This window comes from Psammomys obesus, unplaced genomic scaffold, assembly GCF_907164565.1.
Source record: "Psammomys obesus unplaced genomic scaffold, mPsaObe1.curated_primary_1811, whole genome shotgun sequence".
Taxonomy (NCBI): Eukaryota; Metazoa; Chordata; class Mammalia; order Rodentia; family Muridae; genus Psammomys; species Psammomys obesus.
Window position 1 is genome coordinate 488,780 of NW_026591918.1, and position 19,328 is coordinate 508,107.

The following is a 19,328-nucleotide window of genomic DNA, read 5'->3' on the forward strand; positions in this document are numbered from 1 at the left end:
TCCTTCCTTCCTTCCTTCCTTCCTTCCTTCCTTCCTTCCTTCCTTCCATCCATCCATCCATCTATCTGAGACAGGGATTCTCTTTATAGCCCTGGCTTTCCTGGAACTAACTTTGTAGACCAGGCTGGCCTTGAACTCAAGAGACCCGCCTGCCTCTGCTTCTCCAGTGCTGGGATTAAAGGTATACACCATGCCCAGCTCCAGCCCCAAATTTATATAGTTAAGGCATTGCCACCTACTTCGTGGCATCTAACCACTGTTTTTAAAACTCTACCTAGCAAGGTATTGAAGGAGATACTGAGACTCATAGCCACACTTTTTGGGCAGAGTGCAGGGAATTTTATGAAAATAGGGGGAGATAGAAAGATCTGGAGGGGACAGGAGCTCCACAATGAGAGCAACCAAGAAATCTGGGCCCAGAGGTCTTTTCTGAGACTGATACTCTAACCAAGGACCATTCATGGAGATAACCTAGAACCCCTGCACAGATGTTGCCCATGATAACCAAGTGGGTTACCTAGTAAGGGAAATAGGGACTGTCTCTGACATGAACTCAGTGGCCTGCTCTTTGAACACCTCCCCCTGATGGTGGAGCAGCCTTACCAGGCCACAGAGGAAGACAATGCAGCCAGTCCTGATGAGACCTGATATTCTAGGGTCAGAAGGAAGGGGAGGAGGACCTCCCCTATCATTGGACTCGGGGAGGGTTATAGGAGGAGATGAGGAAGGGTGGATGGGATTGGGAAGGAATGAGGGAGGGGCTACAGTTGGGATACAAAGTGAATAAACTGTCATTTATAAAAAAAAATAAACAAATTTCAAAAATAAAAATAAAAAGGGAAAGTCATGGTTCAGTATGGTAAGGAATCTGTTTTCATCCTATACACCTGTTAGAATTGTTTGTTTTCTGTCTGCAAGACAGTTTGCTGGCCAGACTGGACTCAACAATGGTATTCCACCTCAGCCCCCGTGGAGCTGGAACTATCAGGGGTTATTGATATATTATGCTATACTATTACAGAAAATTAAAATAAAAAAAAAACAAAAAAAAACAAAAACCGAAAAAAACCTCAAGACAGAGTTTGTCTGTATAGTAGCTCTTACTGTTCTAGAATTCACTCTGTAGACCAGGCTGTCCTTGAACTCAAGAGATCTATCTGCCTCTGCCTCAGAGTTCAGAGTTTAAAGGCATGGGTTACCACACCCAGCTAAATTTTTAAATATTTTTATGTTTTGGGTTTTTTAAATTTTATTTTAGATTTTTTTTTTTTTAATTGTGAGGAATGTTTGCTTCTTAAATTTTTAGCCATGCAGGAAGCATCTGACTTACTGCAGTTGTGGAGTTGGAGGTATTAATGGCAAGATCCACAAAGGGCAGGGGACTAATGTGATGTGTGGGTTTGACTGGTAGAAGGTGTTGGCTATAGAGCTGGGTGTGTTCCTGGTAAAGTCTTCTGCCTAGTGCTACTGGGTCTCCAGCGTAGGTGTACTGTACTCGTTACTGATGTTTGAAATGGCACCATAGACCTGTCAGTACCTAAGTTGCCACTGTTGCCAGACCCTTGTGGTTTATACATGTGCTTCCCTTGATCCTTAGTGTTAACATTTCTGTACTAAGACCTTTTTTTAAGTTGTTACCACTTAAGGGGTTATTGAAAACCCATAATTTTAAAAGCCAAAATGATTTATAATACTAATTTCATAATTAGCTTTGTATTAAACAAGTGATGTTGGATAGTTGAAGTTAGAAGTTTTTTACAAAATTGACTAAGCATAGTATAGTGATGATCCCATATTTTGTTTTCTAAATACAACTCCATAATAAAAATTCTCTTAGCTGTTTTTTGGTTGACTATTCAAAACAATGAATGGTTGACTCAATGTTACATCAGACTTTTTAAAACGATATATTATTTTTAAGTATGTATAGATGTGTAGCTATATACATGTGATTGTGACTGCCCTTAGGGGCCAGAGGCATCCAGTCCTCCCTGGAGTTGAAATTACAGTCAGTTGTGAGCTACCTGATAAAAGTGCTGGGAATGAAACTCATGTCCTCTAAAAGAGCAGAACATGCACTTCACCACTAAGTCATCCTTTCACCCCTTGTTTTATGTTTTGAAACTGAGATGTCAGTTTCAGGTCTGGAACTGACAGTCTGCTGCCTTGCCCCCCCAAATGCTGGAACTACAGAACTGGGCCACCACATTATTTTGTTGTTTAGCTCCCTCTCCCACTGTCAAATATTAAGCTTCCTTTGAAATATCCTCTGAAGGCTCAGAGGCAGGGAACACCAGACCTCCAGAGACTCATCCTCCCATCAACTCATAGGGGAGTAGATAGAAATGGGAAATAGGAGAGAAGAGTATGCATACTTTTTGTAGTAATTTTCTAGCTCCACTCTGAAGCCTTCTTTGCTGCTTATGGTTTTTGTTTTAACTAGATACATGTTTTATACTGGCATCGGATTTTTGTGTTGTAAGGCTTTAAAGTCCTCAGACAACAAAAATGTATGTCAAAGTCCTTAGAAATATGATACTTTGAAATGATTTTGCATTTTTCGTGATTATCAAAAATTATCAGGGGCTAGAGAGATAGTTCAATGGTTAAGAGCACTGGCTGCTCTTGCAGAGGTGTCTTGGCTTTGATACCCAGCACCCACATGGTGGCTCACAGCCATCCTAACTCCAATTAACAGGATCCAGTGCCTTAAACTGGTTTTCTTGAGGTACATTCATGCATGTATGTATGTCATCCACATAATACAGTCTTTCTAAAAAAAATCAGTTACCAGACCAGAAGGAGTAGCACACATCTTTAGTCCCAGCACTGGGAGGCAGAGTTCCAGGACAGCAAGGGCTACACAGAGATAAAAGAAAAAGGAAGGGGAAAAAAAAATCTGTTTTGTTAAAAAGAGTATGAAGTTTGGGAGAAGCATCTGAAGGATATGGGGAAGGAATAGAGAATGAATAGGACCAAAATATACTATATGTATGTATGAAGTTCTCAAAGAAGTAATAAAAATATTAAATACAAATCTTCACATAAAAACATACAGGGAAATGGAACTCACAGAATAAAGTATAGCTGAAAAAGTCAAACGGTTACCTGGGCAATGGCAGCACATGCCTTTAAATCCCAGCACTTGGGAGGCAAAGGCACTTGGATGTCTAGAGTTCGAGGTCAGCCTGGTCTGCAGAGCAAATTCCAGGACAGCCAAGGCTACATAGTGAAACTGACTTGGGGGTGGGGGAGAAAAGAAAGTCAAATTGTTAGTACACAGATACTATATACATGAGTTGCTTGAGTGGAAGATCAGTGAGATGGAAGTGTAATTGAGAATTACAGTTTATCTCTTTGGGGAGTGCCTTTTTTGTTTTGTTTTGTTTTGTTTTTTGTCATTGTTCAAGACAGGGTTTCTCTGTGTAACCTCTACTGTCCTGGACTCACTTTGTAGACCAGGCTGGCCTCGAATACAGAGAGATCTGCCTGCCTCTGCCTCCCTGAGTGCTGGGATTACAGGTTATCCGGGTAAATTTGTTTTGTTCTGTAATAAAGAGATGAGATGTTATCTTGATTTTAAAACTTTAAGTTTTTGTGTGGAGATTTATCTAAGAGTGTATTTAGCATAAATGTTTTGTTTTCAGATATTTAGTCTTGGATATTGCTGATAATCCAGTTGAAAACATAATACGTTTTTTCCCTATGGTAAGTATCAGTAATTTATCATTTGGACCTATTAATTTAGATTCTAAAACTACTTTTACTTCATTATGACTGAAAGAAAATTGTAGGTTTACTTTACAAGGAAAGTGAAGTAATTTAAAAGTTGTATCACTGAGGGTTTTTTCTTGTTGTTGATACTTAGTATGTATGATGCCTGAATGTATGTATATGTATCACGTGTACAAGAGCCCTTAGAAGACAGAAGAGAGTATTGGATCCCCTAGAGCTGGAGTTATGGATGGTTATGAGCCATCATATGGGTGCTAGAACCGATCCCTGGTCATCTGCATGGGCAATGGAGAGCAAGTGCATCTCTCCAGCACCCTCATTATTTGTTTGTTTGTTTGTTTGTTTTTTTGAGACAGGGTTTTTCTGTGTAGCCCTGGCTGTCCTAGATCTCATGCTGTAGATCAGGCTGGCCTTGAACTCAGAGATTCGCCTACTTCTGCCTCCCAAGTGCTGGGATTAAAGGCATGCACTACCTCCACCTGGCCCTTTTTTTTTTTTTTTTTTTTTTTAATAACTGTATTACACCTTTTGCATTTGTGCTTGTACATGCACACACACTTGTTTGTGTCATGGTGTGCGTATGAAGATCAGAGGATAGCTTATGGGAGTTTGTTCACTCTACTGAGTGTGTGGAACTCAGGTCTCCGGCTTAGTGGTAGGTGCCTTTACCCGCTGAGCCATCTTGCCAGCCTAAGAGTTGTATTTTTCAGAGATTAGCTGTTGCTCTGTAACTTAGACTGAATGTTTTCAACTCGGCCTCCTCCTGTTTTACTGTATTGTATGTTTATCTTTCTCTACATGTTTTACTGTAATACATTGTCTCTTGCCCTCAGACTAAAGAGTTTATTGATGGAAGCTTACAAAATGGAGGTAAATAATTTTTCTGTTATTTAAGATTTATGTTTTTGAGTATTTTGCTTACACGTCTGTATATGTTCTACGTGTGTGCCTGGTGCCTGCAGAGGTCAGAAGAAGTCAGTAGATCCTCTGGAACTGGAGTGCAGGCAGTTGTGAGCTGCTTTGTAGGTGCTGAGAATCAAACCTGGTCGTCAGTGAGAGCCACAAGTACTCTGAACCACTAAGCTCTCTCTTCAGGCATTAGTGTTTGTTTTATTTTTAGGAGATTATTTTGTTACAGTTATCTTTTAGTTGATCTTTTTCTAATTGTAGAATAGAGAAATTATTTGTTTATATGATAGACTGTTTTCAGTTTTATGTTTTCCCAACTACTTAATTTTATCGTCTTCTGCTTTCTAAATTTTTTCCATTGAACTACTTTCAGTTTCTCTTAAAATCTGTTGTATTCTCTACATAATTAAAATAAAGACTTGAAAGATAATAGCTAAGTGGCATGTACATAATATAAAATATGTAAGTAAGACTCACCATAGCCTGATAACATGGTTTAGTATAATTTACATCCAAACCCTTATTTTCTCAGAAAATTAACTAGTTTTTTTAAACTTTTTCAGGGAAAGTTCTTGTCCATGGGAATGCAGGTATCTCTAGAAGGTATGGAGATACATAATCTTTGTCTGTTGTGCTTAGTTCTGAGTTAGGTTTTCTAACTGTCTCTCTGTCTTCAGTGCTGCCTTTGTTATTGCGTACATCATGGAGACATTCGGCATGAAGTACAGGTGAGCTTATACACTAAAACCTAGCAGCAGTTCGCCCTCACTTAAATGGACTGAAGAGAAGGGGTTGGGAATTTAAGGCTTAATATTCCTTTTTAAAATAAAACATACATATATAGTCAATTGATTGGGCAAACCTAGAAAAATACTTGTCAGTAGGAATTGGTTAGTCTCAGGTTAAAAACTCTGTACACAAACATTGGCGCTTACTCCAGGTGATGTTTACTGTGTAGGGTGAATATGCCTATAATCAAAGCGCTCAGCAGATTAAAGGGGAATTACTGTAAATGCAAGCCAAAGTCTGGGCTGGACATTCAAGGCTGCAAATCAAGACCCTGTCTAAGAAAAGAAACTTATATAATTAGGAATTATCTGTAGCGCCTGTTTATAAATCAGGATGAGTCACAGTGCACAGATTTTTTTTAAAGGAGAAAAATACTTAGGATCTTCAAGACAAAAATCAAACTAGTATACAGTATTACCTTTCTTAGTCTTATGAAAGCTAGAAATCCTGTCCACACTAAGAACTCTGTATCACTTTCAAACAGAAGAGTTTAAAGTATTTATTGTTTATGGCTGGAGAAATGGCTAAGGACCCAGCGTCAGTACCCAGCATTACGTGGTCTCAGGGGATTCAACACTTTTCCCCTAGCCTACTGTAGGCACCACACACACACATATGGCACACACAAAGCTGTCATACACATTTTTTTAAAGTAGTTACCTGACAGATTCAGGCAGACTAGAGAGAGAACCTTGCTTTCTTTTACCCATTGACGACCCTAGGCTCCAATAGATAGTTCCAACACACCAAGTGGGTCTGTTATGTGACAAGACTTCTCATGTGGAGGTGCAGCACACATCTGCTCATCTCAGATATGTAGCCTACGACAGACCGAAGTGTGGATATCAGCACAGCCCAACTTGCTGAACCAATAAATTTTATTGGGGTTACTGACAGATATGGGTGAGGAGTTTCTTAGAGGAATAGAAATGACTCAAAGACAGTTGCATTACCAAAGCCCACCCTACTCTGAGGGACAGCTCATAAAAGCTGAGAACCAGGAACAAAAATTTCAGCCTGCAGGCAGCTCAACAGGTTGGAGAATGTACTTTCCGTCTGACTTAGTCCCTCAGTGTAAAGCTCTTTGAGGCAGCTTGGCTTGTCTGAGAGTTGACTCTCATCAGTCTTTACTCATTGGAGTGGGGGAGGGCTAATGACTCTGGTTAGTTTCAGGTTCTTCCTGAAGCTATTGAGTTGTTTGCTTTAGCTTCCCTGTGGGAAGGTGTTGCAGCCTTGGAGGGAGCTGCTACACGACAGGTTCACAACACCAAAAATGATTAATCCCTGAAAGGGACTGGTACTGAGGAGGCAAGGAATCTGGAGACCCAAATATTTGAACGCAAATACTTGAAAAATATTCTCTATTATTTGGAATCATCTCAGTAATATTCATAATCTCTGGTGCCATTGTACTTACTACTAGATATCATATGTAAGCCTTACAACACAAGGGAATTGACCTCTCATTTAATGTCTGACTATGTGACAGGTATGCGGCATGCACAAAGTGCTTTTACACTTGTCTCATCCTCACAGGAGTCCTCCAAAGTCAGCATTGTAACGCCTGTTTACCAGTGAGGGAAAGTTGAGGAAGTCCCTGTGACAGGTGGTGAGCGCAGGAACTGTGAATTTAGTTGGCCTCACCTTTCTCCACTACAACACACTGTCTTTACAGTGTTAAACTGTATGGCTATGATTTCCTATTTTGGCCAAAAAAAACCAAACAAACCAAAAAAAACAAAAATTTAGATGTTGCAGGGTTGTTTTGTTTTGTTTTGTTTTGTTTTTAGTGTATTAGGGTTTGAATCCAGGGCCTTGCATTAGTTAAGGAGCCTATGAAGCCCTATCTCCAACCTTAGGGGAAATTTCAAATATTCTTCTATTTTTATTTCTTTTTCTCGAGATAGGTTTTCTCTGTAATCTTGGCTGTCCTGAACTAACTTTGTAGACCAGGCTGGCCTCAAACTCAACAGCTCTCTGCCTGCCTCTGCCTCCCTGAGTGCTGGGATTAAAAGCATGTACCACCACACCTAACTTCAAATAAATTCTTTAATGGAGAAAAAATTTAGGTTATTTCATTAAATAGTTCTCTTATATTAATTTTTTCTCTTTCTGTTTTTAGAGATGCATTTGCTTATGTCCAAGAAAGGAGATTTTGTATTAATCCTAATGCTGGATTTGTCCACCAACTTCAGGTAAGGACCTCCTGTGTCAACTCTGTTTAAGGCAGAGTGTAGAGTGACTTAAAATGGCTTAGCTATATAGCTGACATGCAGAATTTACCTTTTGACGGCATATTTTAACACTCTTGGAGGCAGAGGCATTCAGATCTTTGTGAGTTCGAGGCTAGCCTGGTCTACAAAGTGAGATCCTAGACAGCCAGTGCTACATTCAGAGAAACCCTATCTCGAAAATAACAACAACAACAAATAACTTGTAAATGCTTGATATTATTATAATCTGACTAAACTGATGATTATTCCAGTTGGCATCTGTTTAAATGGTTTTTTATTTTTGTTTATTACGTAGCTCTGACTACGTAGATGTAGTCAAAATGTAGACCAGGCTGGGCTCAGCTCACAGAGATGTGTCTGCCTCCCAAGTGTTGGGATTAAAGGCATGCACCACCTCACATGGTCCATAAATGTTTTTTTTTTGTTTGTTTCTTAAACTGGCCCTGTTGGCTAATGCCTGTAATCCCAGCACTCAAGAGACTGAGGCAGGAGGATTGTTATGTATTCCAGGCCAGCCTGAGCTGCAGTTGCTGTTACCAAGAGATTGGGTCAAAGGTACATTACATTGATAAAGACAAGTTAGAGAGGCATGGGAGGTAGCTTAGTTGAGGTTCTTCTAGGAAAGAACCAACCTGACCTCTAACCTTTACAAACTGTCGTGGAAGGGGATATTAGACTCTAGTGGGCTCCTCTACCCCAGCTAGTTCCCAAACAATGGAGACAGACTTTTTAGATTTATAAAAGCTTCAAGCACAGTAACACAATCAACCCTCTAAGGTGTTTTGCTGTTTCCCAGCTACACACCTCAAGTTACTTGCCATAATTGTTCCTGCCTGGGCTGTTTCTCTCCATCAGGCCAGCTCTCATGGCCATGTGTTCATGGCCCACACTGCCTCTTCTGCTTCCTCTCCTCCTGACACGTTTTGCTTTCTTTCTCCCTCCTATTTTCCTTGGGGGTCACTCTCAGATCCCAAGCCCTGGAACCAAAGCTCCACCCTACCTCTCTTCTGCCCAGATATAGGATGTCAGCAAGCAAAAAAAATAGGGTGTCAAGTAATATAGGCGAGCAAAGTTTACATTACTTGATGTATGTGAGAATGTGCTTGTCAAGGCTGCAATCAGATATTGGGGGCCAATAATTTAGCATTTGAATGCGTAGCACCAGACCAATCCCTAGTAACAAACATGGCAAATATATTCCTTCCCCCAGTCAATCGATTTAAAAAAAAAAAAAAAAAAAAGGAAAGTAAAATGACATACAAGGTAGAAAATGTGATGATTTCCCTCTACCCCATAGTGACTGCATAGAATATGAGTGTTGAGTTCAAGTACAGGTTGAACATCCCCAGTGTTGAACTTTAAATGTTTCAGTTCCAAAACCTTTTGAGTACTTAGTTTTAGATTAGGGATTCTGAAGCAGTAAAGTCTTTTCGGGTATTCTAATGTCCAGAAAACTTTCAAAATCAAAGGAGAGGCCATGTGCTAAGTTATGTTAGCTTTTCTGTTCTGTTTGTCTTAGTTTTTCTTGTCTTAGGTCTTGATGAGGCTGGTGCATACACTCTAAGTTTCTTTGCTTTTTTTTTTTTTGTTGTTGTTGTTGTTGTTGTTGTTGTTGCCTTGCATGAAAACATTAATTTTGCCATATATTTTGTACTTTAAAAAGTAGGATATTGATTGATTAAATAAAACAATGAGCTGATAGTGAGACGAAGCTCTAGTATATAAGTGCAGGCTTGTTGAGGGCAGCGAGGGAAGGGGAGGGGGGGGGAGTGCACACTGCGGTGGGGAGGGCAGGGAGGGGGTGAAGAGGCTAAAGGGAGAAAGGGTAGAGAAGGGGCAAGATGTCTGGTTATGTAGTGAAAGGCCTCTGGGAGAGGAGCCCCACCCCTATGTGGAGGGCAGGATATGGCAGCCACACCCTGCAACAGTAGGGACTTTAACAGATTTAATATGATAAACAAAATAAAAATTTAACAGTGTCTAAGGTATAAAGTAAATCATCTTAATGTATCTTGAAAAATCAAGCTGTGGTGTCTTATGTTGTAACACAATTTGGGAAGCAGAGATAGGAAGGTCAGCCTGGTCTACATAGTAAATCCAGGCCATCCAGACCTGCGTAGCAAGACTGTCTACAAATATATATAATGTATAAATAATTACGTATAAAATTAAATATATGCTTAAATGGGTATATATTTAAAAGATAACATATCTTGAACTTTTTTTTTTTTTTTTTTAGTTTTTTCAAGACAGGGTTTCTCTGTGTAGCCTTGGCTATCCTGGACTCGCTTTGTAGACCAAGCTGACCTCGAACTCACAGAGATCCTCCTGCCTCTACCTCCCTAAGTGCTGGGATTACAGGCGTGCACTACTGCGCCAGTTTATTACTCTTCTTTTTATGTGTATGGGTTTTTTGTCTGTGTGAGTGTGTATATAACAGGTATGTGCCTGGTGCCCTTGGATTCCTTGGGACTGAGGTTACAGATGGCCATGAACCATCATGGTAGTGCTAAAAACTGAACCCTGGGTCCTCCAAAAGAGCAGGCAGTATGTCTAATCCCCGAGCCATCTCTCCAACACCCACAACTCATTACCCTTGTTACCCATCTCATTTGTGGTGATGCTGGTAGAAATGTGTGCCATAGTTGACACTCCAGTGGAGGAGTACTTTCTAAGGAGGTCTTCCTGGCTACTATCTTCATTGTATAGACAATAGAGAAAATTGAGAGTAACTGCCAGAAGCAAGTAGGCCAGTTTAAAAAGCTATGTTACCAGTCAAGAGAGACTACTGAGAGCTGGTAAGATGGTTTAGTGAACAAAGGCACATGCCACTTAACAGTAAAAGCCTAAGGGTATGATTCTGATCCCTGGCAGGGACTCCACACATCTGTACTCCGTCCTCTTCATACATGCTGTAGCAAGTGTGTCCCACGTGCACACACATATAAACAAAAGTAATAAAAAGATTGGTTTAAACAGAAGTGTTAGTGAGGAAGTGAAATCAGGTGCTGGGTTTATTTGGAAGTGTAGCTAGCCAACAGAATTTGATGCTGGATAGATACGGATTATGAAGGGGTGGAGATAAAGATGAACCTGTCTTTTGATTGAACAACGCTAAGGTGAGTTCTCACTGATAGAGAGGAAACTATAAGAAGGGATAGGTTGCAGAGTAAAGTGAAGAACTGTTTGTTTGGCTTGGTTTTCTGGCACAAAGCATGAAACTGAGAACCGTGCATATGCTGGGCAAGTGCTGCCCTCCTCTCCTAACCTGAGAATTTCATCCTGTCCAGCTTAAGAATGGAGAAGGAGATAGTTGTATGCATGTGTTCAAGAGACAGGACTCCTGTATATAAGGAGTGAACACTCTTAAGGGTGACAAAAATAGAAAAATGAGTGTGGATAAAGAATTAAGACTGAGAAAAACAGCTAGTGTTAGACTACTTTCTTATGTAGCTTGCCAGCATGGATAAGGCGTTCAGTGCAGATCCCAGGCAGGGGTAAAGCAGTAGTTGTATTTGCCGGTGTGCTGTTATACTCCTTTATCCCAGGAGGAAAGAGGGTCAGAAGGTCAAGGCCAGCCTTGGCTAATAGCACATTGGAAGCCAGCCCTGGTTCTTTGAGATTGTGCCTTTAAAACAAGGAAAAAACTTTTTTATCTTTTTTTCCTAAAGGCAGAACCCTACAGCACTCAGGCATGCAGAGGATGTGGAAATAAAACTAGCAAAGGAAGGGGGAGATAGAAAGACCTGGAGGGGACAGGAGCTCCACAAGCAACAGAACCAAGAAATCTGGGCACAGAGGTCTTTTCTGAGACTGATACTCCAACCAAGGACCATGCATGGAGATAACCTAGAACCCCTGCTCAGATGTAGCCCATGGCAGTTCAGTCTCTAAGTGGGTTCCCGAGTAATGGGAACAGGGACTGTCTCTGACATGAACTCCATGTCTGGCTCTTTGACCACTTCCTCCTGATGGTGGAGCAGCCTTACCAGGCCACAGAGGAGGACAGTGTAGCCACTCCTGATGAGACCTGATAGACAGAAGGAAGGAGAGGAGGACCTCCCCTATCAGTAGACTTGGGGAGGGTCATGGAAGGGAATGAAGGAGGGTACTACAGCTGGGATACAAAGTGAATAAACTGTAATTAATATAAAACCATTAAAATAAAAATAAAAAAAAATACTAGCAAAGGAGATGGTTAGTGGCATAGTAAGATCCTGGTAGTCTGGTTTTAGGGATGGTAGGTGAAGACTTTGCAAAAGGAAGGAATGACTCCCTATTTCAAAGGGTATTGAGGCCCTTTACAAATTTCTTGTGGGATGGAGAAAATAAGCATAATTCTACTTTGTTCAGGGAAAACTGGGAAAAGAGAATTTTGTTTTTATTTATTCTTAGAACCATTTAAGAAGATTGCAGGTTTATGTTTTGGGTCCTTCTACTCTTTGTGCCATTTTTATATATAGGATTAGACCATGAGAGCTAATACTCAGTAGAGGAAGAATCTTTGTGTCTGGCAGTGAGCTGTTGGTACAACTTGGTTTCTTAACCACTGAGCCATCTTCAGCACCCCCCCCCCACAACTTGGTTTCTAATTATCAATAACTGACAATAGTAGTAGAGAATAGTATAGTAGTGAGAAATTCATTCATCCACATTCATCCTATATATCTGAACTAATTAAAATACCTTTTTTTAGGAATATGAAGCCATCTACTTAGCAAAATTAACCATACAGATGATGTCACCACTCCAGATAGAAAGGTCCTTGTCTGTGCATTCTGGTACCACAGGTAAGGGTTTTTTGTTTGTTGGGTTGTTTTGTTTTTGTAGAAAATTGAAGAGAAAGGTAATGATGGGAAAAGTATAAAAGAAGCATTTAATTACACGTATTGAGCAAACTGTTTATAAACTGAGTAAACTAGTCTAAATAGTTTGAAAAGGATTAGTTGTTTAATGAATAAACAGTAAGTTTACCTCTGATGTGCAAATACTATAATATATAACCAATTGTAATAGTAAGTTGAAGATCATATATCTACTTGGTTTAATTTTAAGTGTGTTAAGTTGTATAACTATTGTAAAGATTAAAGTAAGACCAGTCTGGGTAACTTGGCTGATACTGAAAATGTGGTTGCTGGGTATGGTGGCACATGCTTATAATTCCAGCAGTGTGTGATGGAGTCAGGACTATCATAGCAATACCTTTTGTCTCAGAACAAAATGAAAAAAAATTTAATACAAAAAACTTATGTTTCAGGTTCAGCAGTGTAACTGATGTGAGCTACCTCAATTTCTCACTACTACTATTTTGAGTTTTTGTTGTTTTTAGGCTTTATTTTTATTTTATGTATATGAGTGTTTTGCCTACAGGTATGTACATGTATGTACCATGTACATGCCTGGTTTCTGAGATCAGAAGGTGGCAGCAGATGCCTAGAACTGGAGTTACAGATGATTGTAAGCCACCAAGTAAATACTAGGAACCAAACCTAGATCCTCCAAAAGAGCAGCCAGTATTCTTAACTGCTGAGCCATCCCTCCCACTATGTAGTTATTTTGAGACAGGGTCTTGCTGTGTAGCACTGGCTGGCCCAGAACTAGCTATGTAGACCAGGCTGGCCTGGAACTTAACTGGTTAATGTGCTTGTTACCTGAACCTGTCTTGTCTCTTGGACCCACATGGTATAGGAGACAACTGATCACACAAGTTATGAACTGCCGCTACTTCTCAAGTGCTGGATTTAAGGGGTGTGCCACCATATCCAGCTACTACTGTTTTGATTGCTCCTCAAATCCACTTATTTTCATGGTTAAGAGTCTTAAGCAAACTCTGAAATGTTCATCTTCCTTTTCCAAGCCCTTGCTGCTCTTGTTTTTAACAGTTCTTAAAAAGTTAGAACAGGTTATGTGCCAGTTGTTGAGCTGTCTCTTTTTTTTTTTTTTTTAGATCTATCTATCTATCTATCTATCTATCTATCTATCTATCTATCTATCTATCTATCTATGTGTATGGGTGCTCTATCTGCATGTATACCAGCATGCCAATAGAGGGCATCAGATCACACTATAGGTGATTGTGAGCCACTGTGTGATTTGCTGGGAATAGAACTCAGGACCTCTAGAAGAGTAGACAGTGATCTTAACCACTGAGCCATCTCTCCAGCCCTCAAGCTGACATTTAAGCGCAAGTCCGGAAAGCATCACTGTTCTGTACTCTCTAAAATGCTCAAGCCAAGATATTCCTGTCTTGGGCTCTGCTTCTGTTTTCCTTGACCCCTCTCTAATCACTGCTTAAACCCAGTAATGTTTACCAGTCTCTTTAAAACACACTTCCTTCTAAATAGTACTTTAAACAAAGGCTAGGTAAGGTAGGTCATCATCAGCCTCTTAGCCAGCCAAATTTTCTTGGTATGGTACGTTCTATACATTGTAGTCTTTTTATTTTTCTTATTTGTGATGTTTTTTGTTTTTCCAAAGACTTCATTGACTACAGAAGTGTAGACCGGGAAGTCCAAAATGAGCATGCCAGCTGAAAAGAACCCTAATGGTTCTCATGCAAAGCCAGAGGTAGCCAAGGTTACCATATGTAGTAAAAGCCCTTCTGGCTTTTCTGTTTACTCTACAAAACTAAACTACAATGCATAACATTTCATGTTCCCTGTTCTTACACATAGCTTAGCTATCACCTCCTCAAATGAGGCAGCCCCTCCTGGAGAAGCAGATCACTGGCCCTGCCACTCATGCACCTGTGTTTGGCCTCATGCAAGGAGTTTCCTTCCACTTTCACTTGTTGATACAATGTTTACATCCTTATTAGTATTCTGGTGAAGCAGTAACTTGGTTAGAATCTGCAGCCTGAGGCAGGCAGTGATATAGTGCAGTCCCAGCACTGGGGAGGCAGAGGCAGGTGGATCTGAGTCTGAGGCCAGCCTGGTCTTCAGATGAGTTCCAGGACAGCCAGCGTTACACAGAGAGCCCCTGTCTTAGAGCCCCTGTCTTAGAAACAAAAACCAAACCAAACCAAAACCTGCAATCTGAATTATATTATAATTTAGCACAACTCTAAACCTGCAACCATGCTGTCGTTACTTAAAGAGCACAGCCAACTTTCATTTAGCTGTTCCTTCAGGTTTCCCCCCATACCATTCCTTTCTGAGTGTAATTATAGGGCCCATAGAGATAGTTTTGATTCTTTGTGGGATATTTTTGTATAGTGGACTTTGGTGTAGGGAGTAAACCAGATCTCTTACCTACCGTATACTTTCCTTGCTCATAACCTATAGTAAAGGCTTTATCTGGATAATAAAGCCACAACTTTAGCAGAAAAATATTTTCAGTTGCTCCACTTCATAACCGTAACTGTGTGAACAGAACAATTGTATCTAAAAATCGTATTAACTCAAACTTATCTACTAAATGTGGTGACGTAAGACACATGTCACCTCTCAAGCATAAAGATGGTATGATAGTAAAAAGATTTAATGTGCCACTCACTCTTGAAAAGTTTTACTTACTATATACAATACCTAAAACATCAAGTTGCCAAAAAAACTTTTATCTTCATGAGACAACATAAAGAATTTACTGAAGTGTGCTGTGATTTCAAGCAAGAAATTTTCATAATGGGAGAAGAACAAACTCTTGCTGCCTGAAGTGTCCTAACATGAGTTTATCTAAGTTTTCACTTTACATTCATTCCATAACCTTTAGGTAGTTTGAAGAGAACACACGAAGAAGAGGATGATTTTGGAAACATGCAAGTGGCAACTGCACAGAATGGTTGACCTGTGAGGACTGTTACGCGGATGTGAATTTCTATCTGGAAAGGAGAAAATCCTAGTGATAATGTAAAATGGTAAAAACACAAATAGTTTCTTTTCAATTATATGTTGCTTCCAGACATGTTTCTCTGCAGCTTGTTGAGCAACACTTTCAGATGATGGACTTCTGCAGCAGATGGCGCTAGGGTGATGGGTTCACTTAACAACAGCAACACCACACTTCATGGTTTATTATAAACCAAGAATTTTGGACTTGCAAAGAGGTATTATTGCAATAATGCACTTTTCGTACTTGAAATTTATTTGTATGATATAAAGTTATTACTTTAAACAAAATGCAAGTTAGGGGAATTTGTTTATAGATTTTGGATAATTTATAACAAACAAATTTCCTAATATTTCCTAAAAACTCATTTTGTGTTATATCTATTACATTTAAAGTAATTTTACAGTTCAATTTTATGATGGAGCCTCTTACAGAAACATTAACAAAATGTAGAACTCTTCCACATTTTTTAGTATAATTCAGTACTTTATTACCATTTTTTTAAACTTCTTGGTCCCATATCTTTAAATCATGACTTTAGCCAACTATCCTACTTTACTAATTTAATCCAGTTAATACTTCCTTTCGAATTGCCTTCCTTATTCTAAATGAGAAGAAAAGTTGTAATGATCAGAGCAAGAGGTCTTACTTTCTAGAATCAGATACTCAAAAATAAGGATAGTATTGTTATTTTTCCACGTTTTTTTTTTTTTTTATTTTTGCTGTTTGTTTAAGCCAAATGTAGACTTTGTCATTTCAGAGTTGCCTAGCCCTTCTAACCTTTGTCCAAAATGGTTCAAAGTAGGCTTTTAAGAAACCAAACCAATGTAGTGCTGTTTCTTCAATATGAAACCCCCAAAAGAAAAGTGCCTTGCATTAACAGTTAAATCCTCATGACCTCTAAATTAGTATATAGAGCAGTGAAAGGCTATTAACATTTTTATGTAATTTGTTTTCAAACCATAAATTAAACTGAATCTGTGCTTGAAGAAAGTAAATTATTTGGAATGAGGAATTTACTTCATTTACGTTGTCTTTGCTTCTGTGAGGTTCACCTGACAGTTTTGCTTTGAAGATGCATCCACTGGGGAAAGCAACTTGTGGGTGGCTTCAGTGTGTTGTAAATTACTGTTTTAACTCGTTCCTAAGTTAATTCAAATTTTCCCCACAATTTGCATTAGCAAAGTCACTTTATGGCTCTTTAGTTTCCCATGTTTTTATCTATATGTATAAAAGTTGTTCTATAAAAAAACATATGCTATTTTAAGTGTGATGTGCAGAAGAGAGAAGTGTTTTTAACTTTTTGTATATGAAAACTTTAGGGTAGCACAAACACAACTCCTTTCTATCTCACATTTCTTAGTCCTCCTTCGAGGTGCTTTACTGTTGGGTATTGTATCTGTACATTTCCAGGGTACCATGAGGCACTGTGCGAGGTAACGTATTACCCTTAGTTCCTTGCTTTGCTCTCCACCTTATGATACAACAGTACAGTAAAGGCTGTTTGTCCCACACAGTGGGACCACGAATATAGCCAGAATTACTGTTAACTAGAGCTATATCCTCCTCTGATTTCCCACCCTAAAAACAACATTGTGATCCAGTATTCTGTTGTGTCACAACTGTGGTGCTCTAGTGGAGTCAAGAGTGTATTAGGTATTCAAAACATCCTGGCTACACATCACCACTGGGCAGGTCAACAAAGATCTCTCTTGGAGTCAACTCACAATCTATGACTCATTGAGCAGAAATTGTGCTCAAAGCAGTTGCCATTAAAAATGATTTTTCAAGATGAGACATTTGAAGTAACTTATTAAAATAAGTTTCATAAAAATATGTATTTCTCTTTAGGAGCCTGGCCAAAAGTACAGAATAGGTTATTGACAGTCATTTGTAGCTGGTAACTTTCCCCTTTTCTAACCATCATTTTTATGTTCTCACGTAAAGTGCCTATCTAGCACAGCATACTGGAGACAGTCTCAGACACTAGGGACCGCCATCATGTTGAGCACAGCTGATGTGGACAGATGAGATTTGTTCTTTCCTAAGAAGCCTAAGAAGTTCTTTCCTAACAAGCTTCTTTTCCTCTGTATCTACTGTCCAAGTAGTTGTCTTAGGTTCCATTTTCAGTGATGTTTTCTAACAGTCAACTATGATAAACTTACCCAATCATGAGTTAATCTCTAGAGAACTTGAATAATATATGAATGTCTACCCAGTTTCAACATTAAATATGTGACTTGGGCTCAGAATTAGAACTATAAATTTTTATCAAAACATAGGGCACTTCATTATGCCCCATTTTGAAAGTTTGAGGCAGATACTGGAAGCTTTGAAGTGTGGGAGAGGGGTCTTCTACTTTAACTGATTCGTGTTAATTTCTTGTCTGTTAGATGTTGTGCCAACTCTGGTAGGAATGGTCAAGTGTGATAGCTTTGCTACCAACTTTCAACCACTTGTAGAGCAGAACATTCATTTGCAGGGCTGTGGGGTTGTGCTTAATCTGAGTCTAGAAGTAATGTGAGAAAATGCTAAGCATGTCCTTTGTAAGAAAACATAAGGTTCCTAATTGTTTAATTACCATGGTGATTCAAATTAATTAGAAGTATTTAAGTGCAATCTTGAATTATGAAGTTGAGATGTATATATTAGGATCTCAACTTGATGTAAAGTAAATGAGCAGTTACCTGGTGGATTTTTTTTTTTTTTTTTCAATGACTGGTTTAATCCACAATCCTAAAGCATAGCTTCATTTCAGTGTTTATGTTGTCCATTCAGCAACACTCCAATGAGGAAATAGGAAATAGCTGAGAGTTACTCAAGGATTTTATTTATTTATTTTTTATTAGGAAAATAAGTTTCTAGAGTCTTGAGTGCTGGATAATTCTTTGTCTTTCCCATTCATGGCAGCTAAAAAAAAATCACTCAAAATATTCAGGTTTACATGTTCAGCTCTCTCATAGGGAGCTGCCATACCTCACAGCTCAAAGTGTTTTCTCAGTCAGTAACATAGTGACATGTAACTGCAGTTTACTCTGCAGCAAAAGCGATTCAAGAAAAGTAACATACAGGGTCTAGTTACCTCTGTATAGGCAACTGCTGACGTCATTCTGCTTTTAGCATTTGTACTCGGATAAAATGCTTATGTATGTATAGGAATGTCACATTGCAAGATGCTGCTAGCCCGGGCACAAAATATTAAAATTATTTTGTGAAGACTGGTGGTTGTATTAAAACTGTTGTGCCATTGTACCTCAAATGTACTTCATTCTTACTCCTTATGCTTCAAAACTTTGTCTTCTGGGCAAAAGTAACCCAGCCTTACCCCAACAAAAGAAGGGTGAGTGAGTGAACATTTAATATTGAAACTGTTTCAGTTGGTGATACAATATAACTGTTTCTGTAAGAGGGATTTAAGAGAAAACCTTAACTCCGTGGGAGACTTTTTGCCCCAAATAGTTTAATAGTTTAATGCTTAGAAAGAAAGTGCTAAACGTTTTGGAGAGTTAACGTGGCTAAACCTAATGGAGCCCTCCCAGTCACAGGACTCTGGGGGTGAAACTAATCTGTTTCTATTTTGGAAAGTCAGCCCAGTGAATAGAGGGAAATCCAGCATCCAATTGAAGTAATTAAAAAAAAAAAAAAAATACTCGGTTGTTCTGAGCCACGTCTTAACCTGATAGACTCAAGCTGAGCCTGGTGGAGCACATCTGTAACACAGCTCTCAAACCATACATGGGGAGTTCAAGATTCTGTCTTCTACATACTGAGATCCAGGTCACCCTGTCTCAACAAATAAACAAGAAAAACACAAAACAAGATTCTAACATGAGA

The 19,328-nt window shown here is 39.2% G+C and overlaps 1 protein-coding gene across 3 annotated transcripts in view; it reads left to right on the top strand.

The window, feature by feature from the left end:
* Positions 1-16,509, top strand: part of Styx (serine/threonine/tyrosine interacting protein) — a 30,550-nt gene extending 14,041 nt beyond the window's left edge. For 2 of the 3 annotated variants that reach the window (XM_055612240.1, XM_055612242.1), the window contains 7 exons: positions 3,648-3,708; positions 4,569-4,605; positions 5,208-5,247; positions 5,322-5,372; positions 7,556-7,628; positions 12,364-12,457; positions 15,378-16,509. In XM_055612240.1, coding sequence (XP_055468215.1) covers positions 3,648-3,708; positions 4,569-4,605; positions 5,208-5,247; positions 5,322-5,372; positions 7,556-7,628; positions 12,364-12,457; positions 15,378-15,451 — 430 coding nt within the window. In that variant the 3' untranslated portion in view covers positions 15,452-16,509. The remainder of the gene's footprint in view (positions 1-3,647; positions 3,709-4,568; positions 4,606-5,207; positions 5,248-5,321; positions 5,373-7,555; positions 7,629-12,363; positions 12,458-15,377) is intronic. The other variant, XM_055612241.1, reaches the window with a different exon arrangement.
* Positions 16,510-19,328: the final 2,819 nt, after the last annotated feature.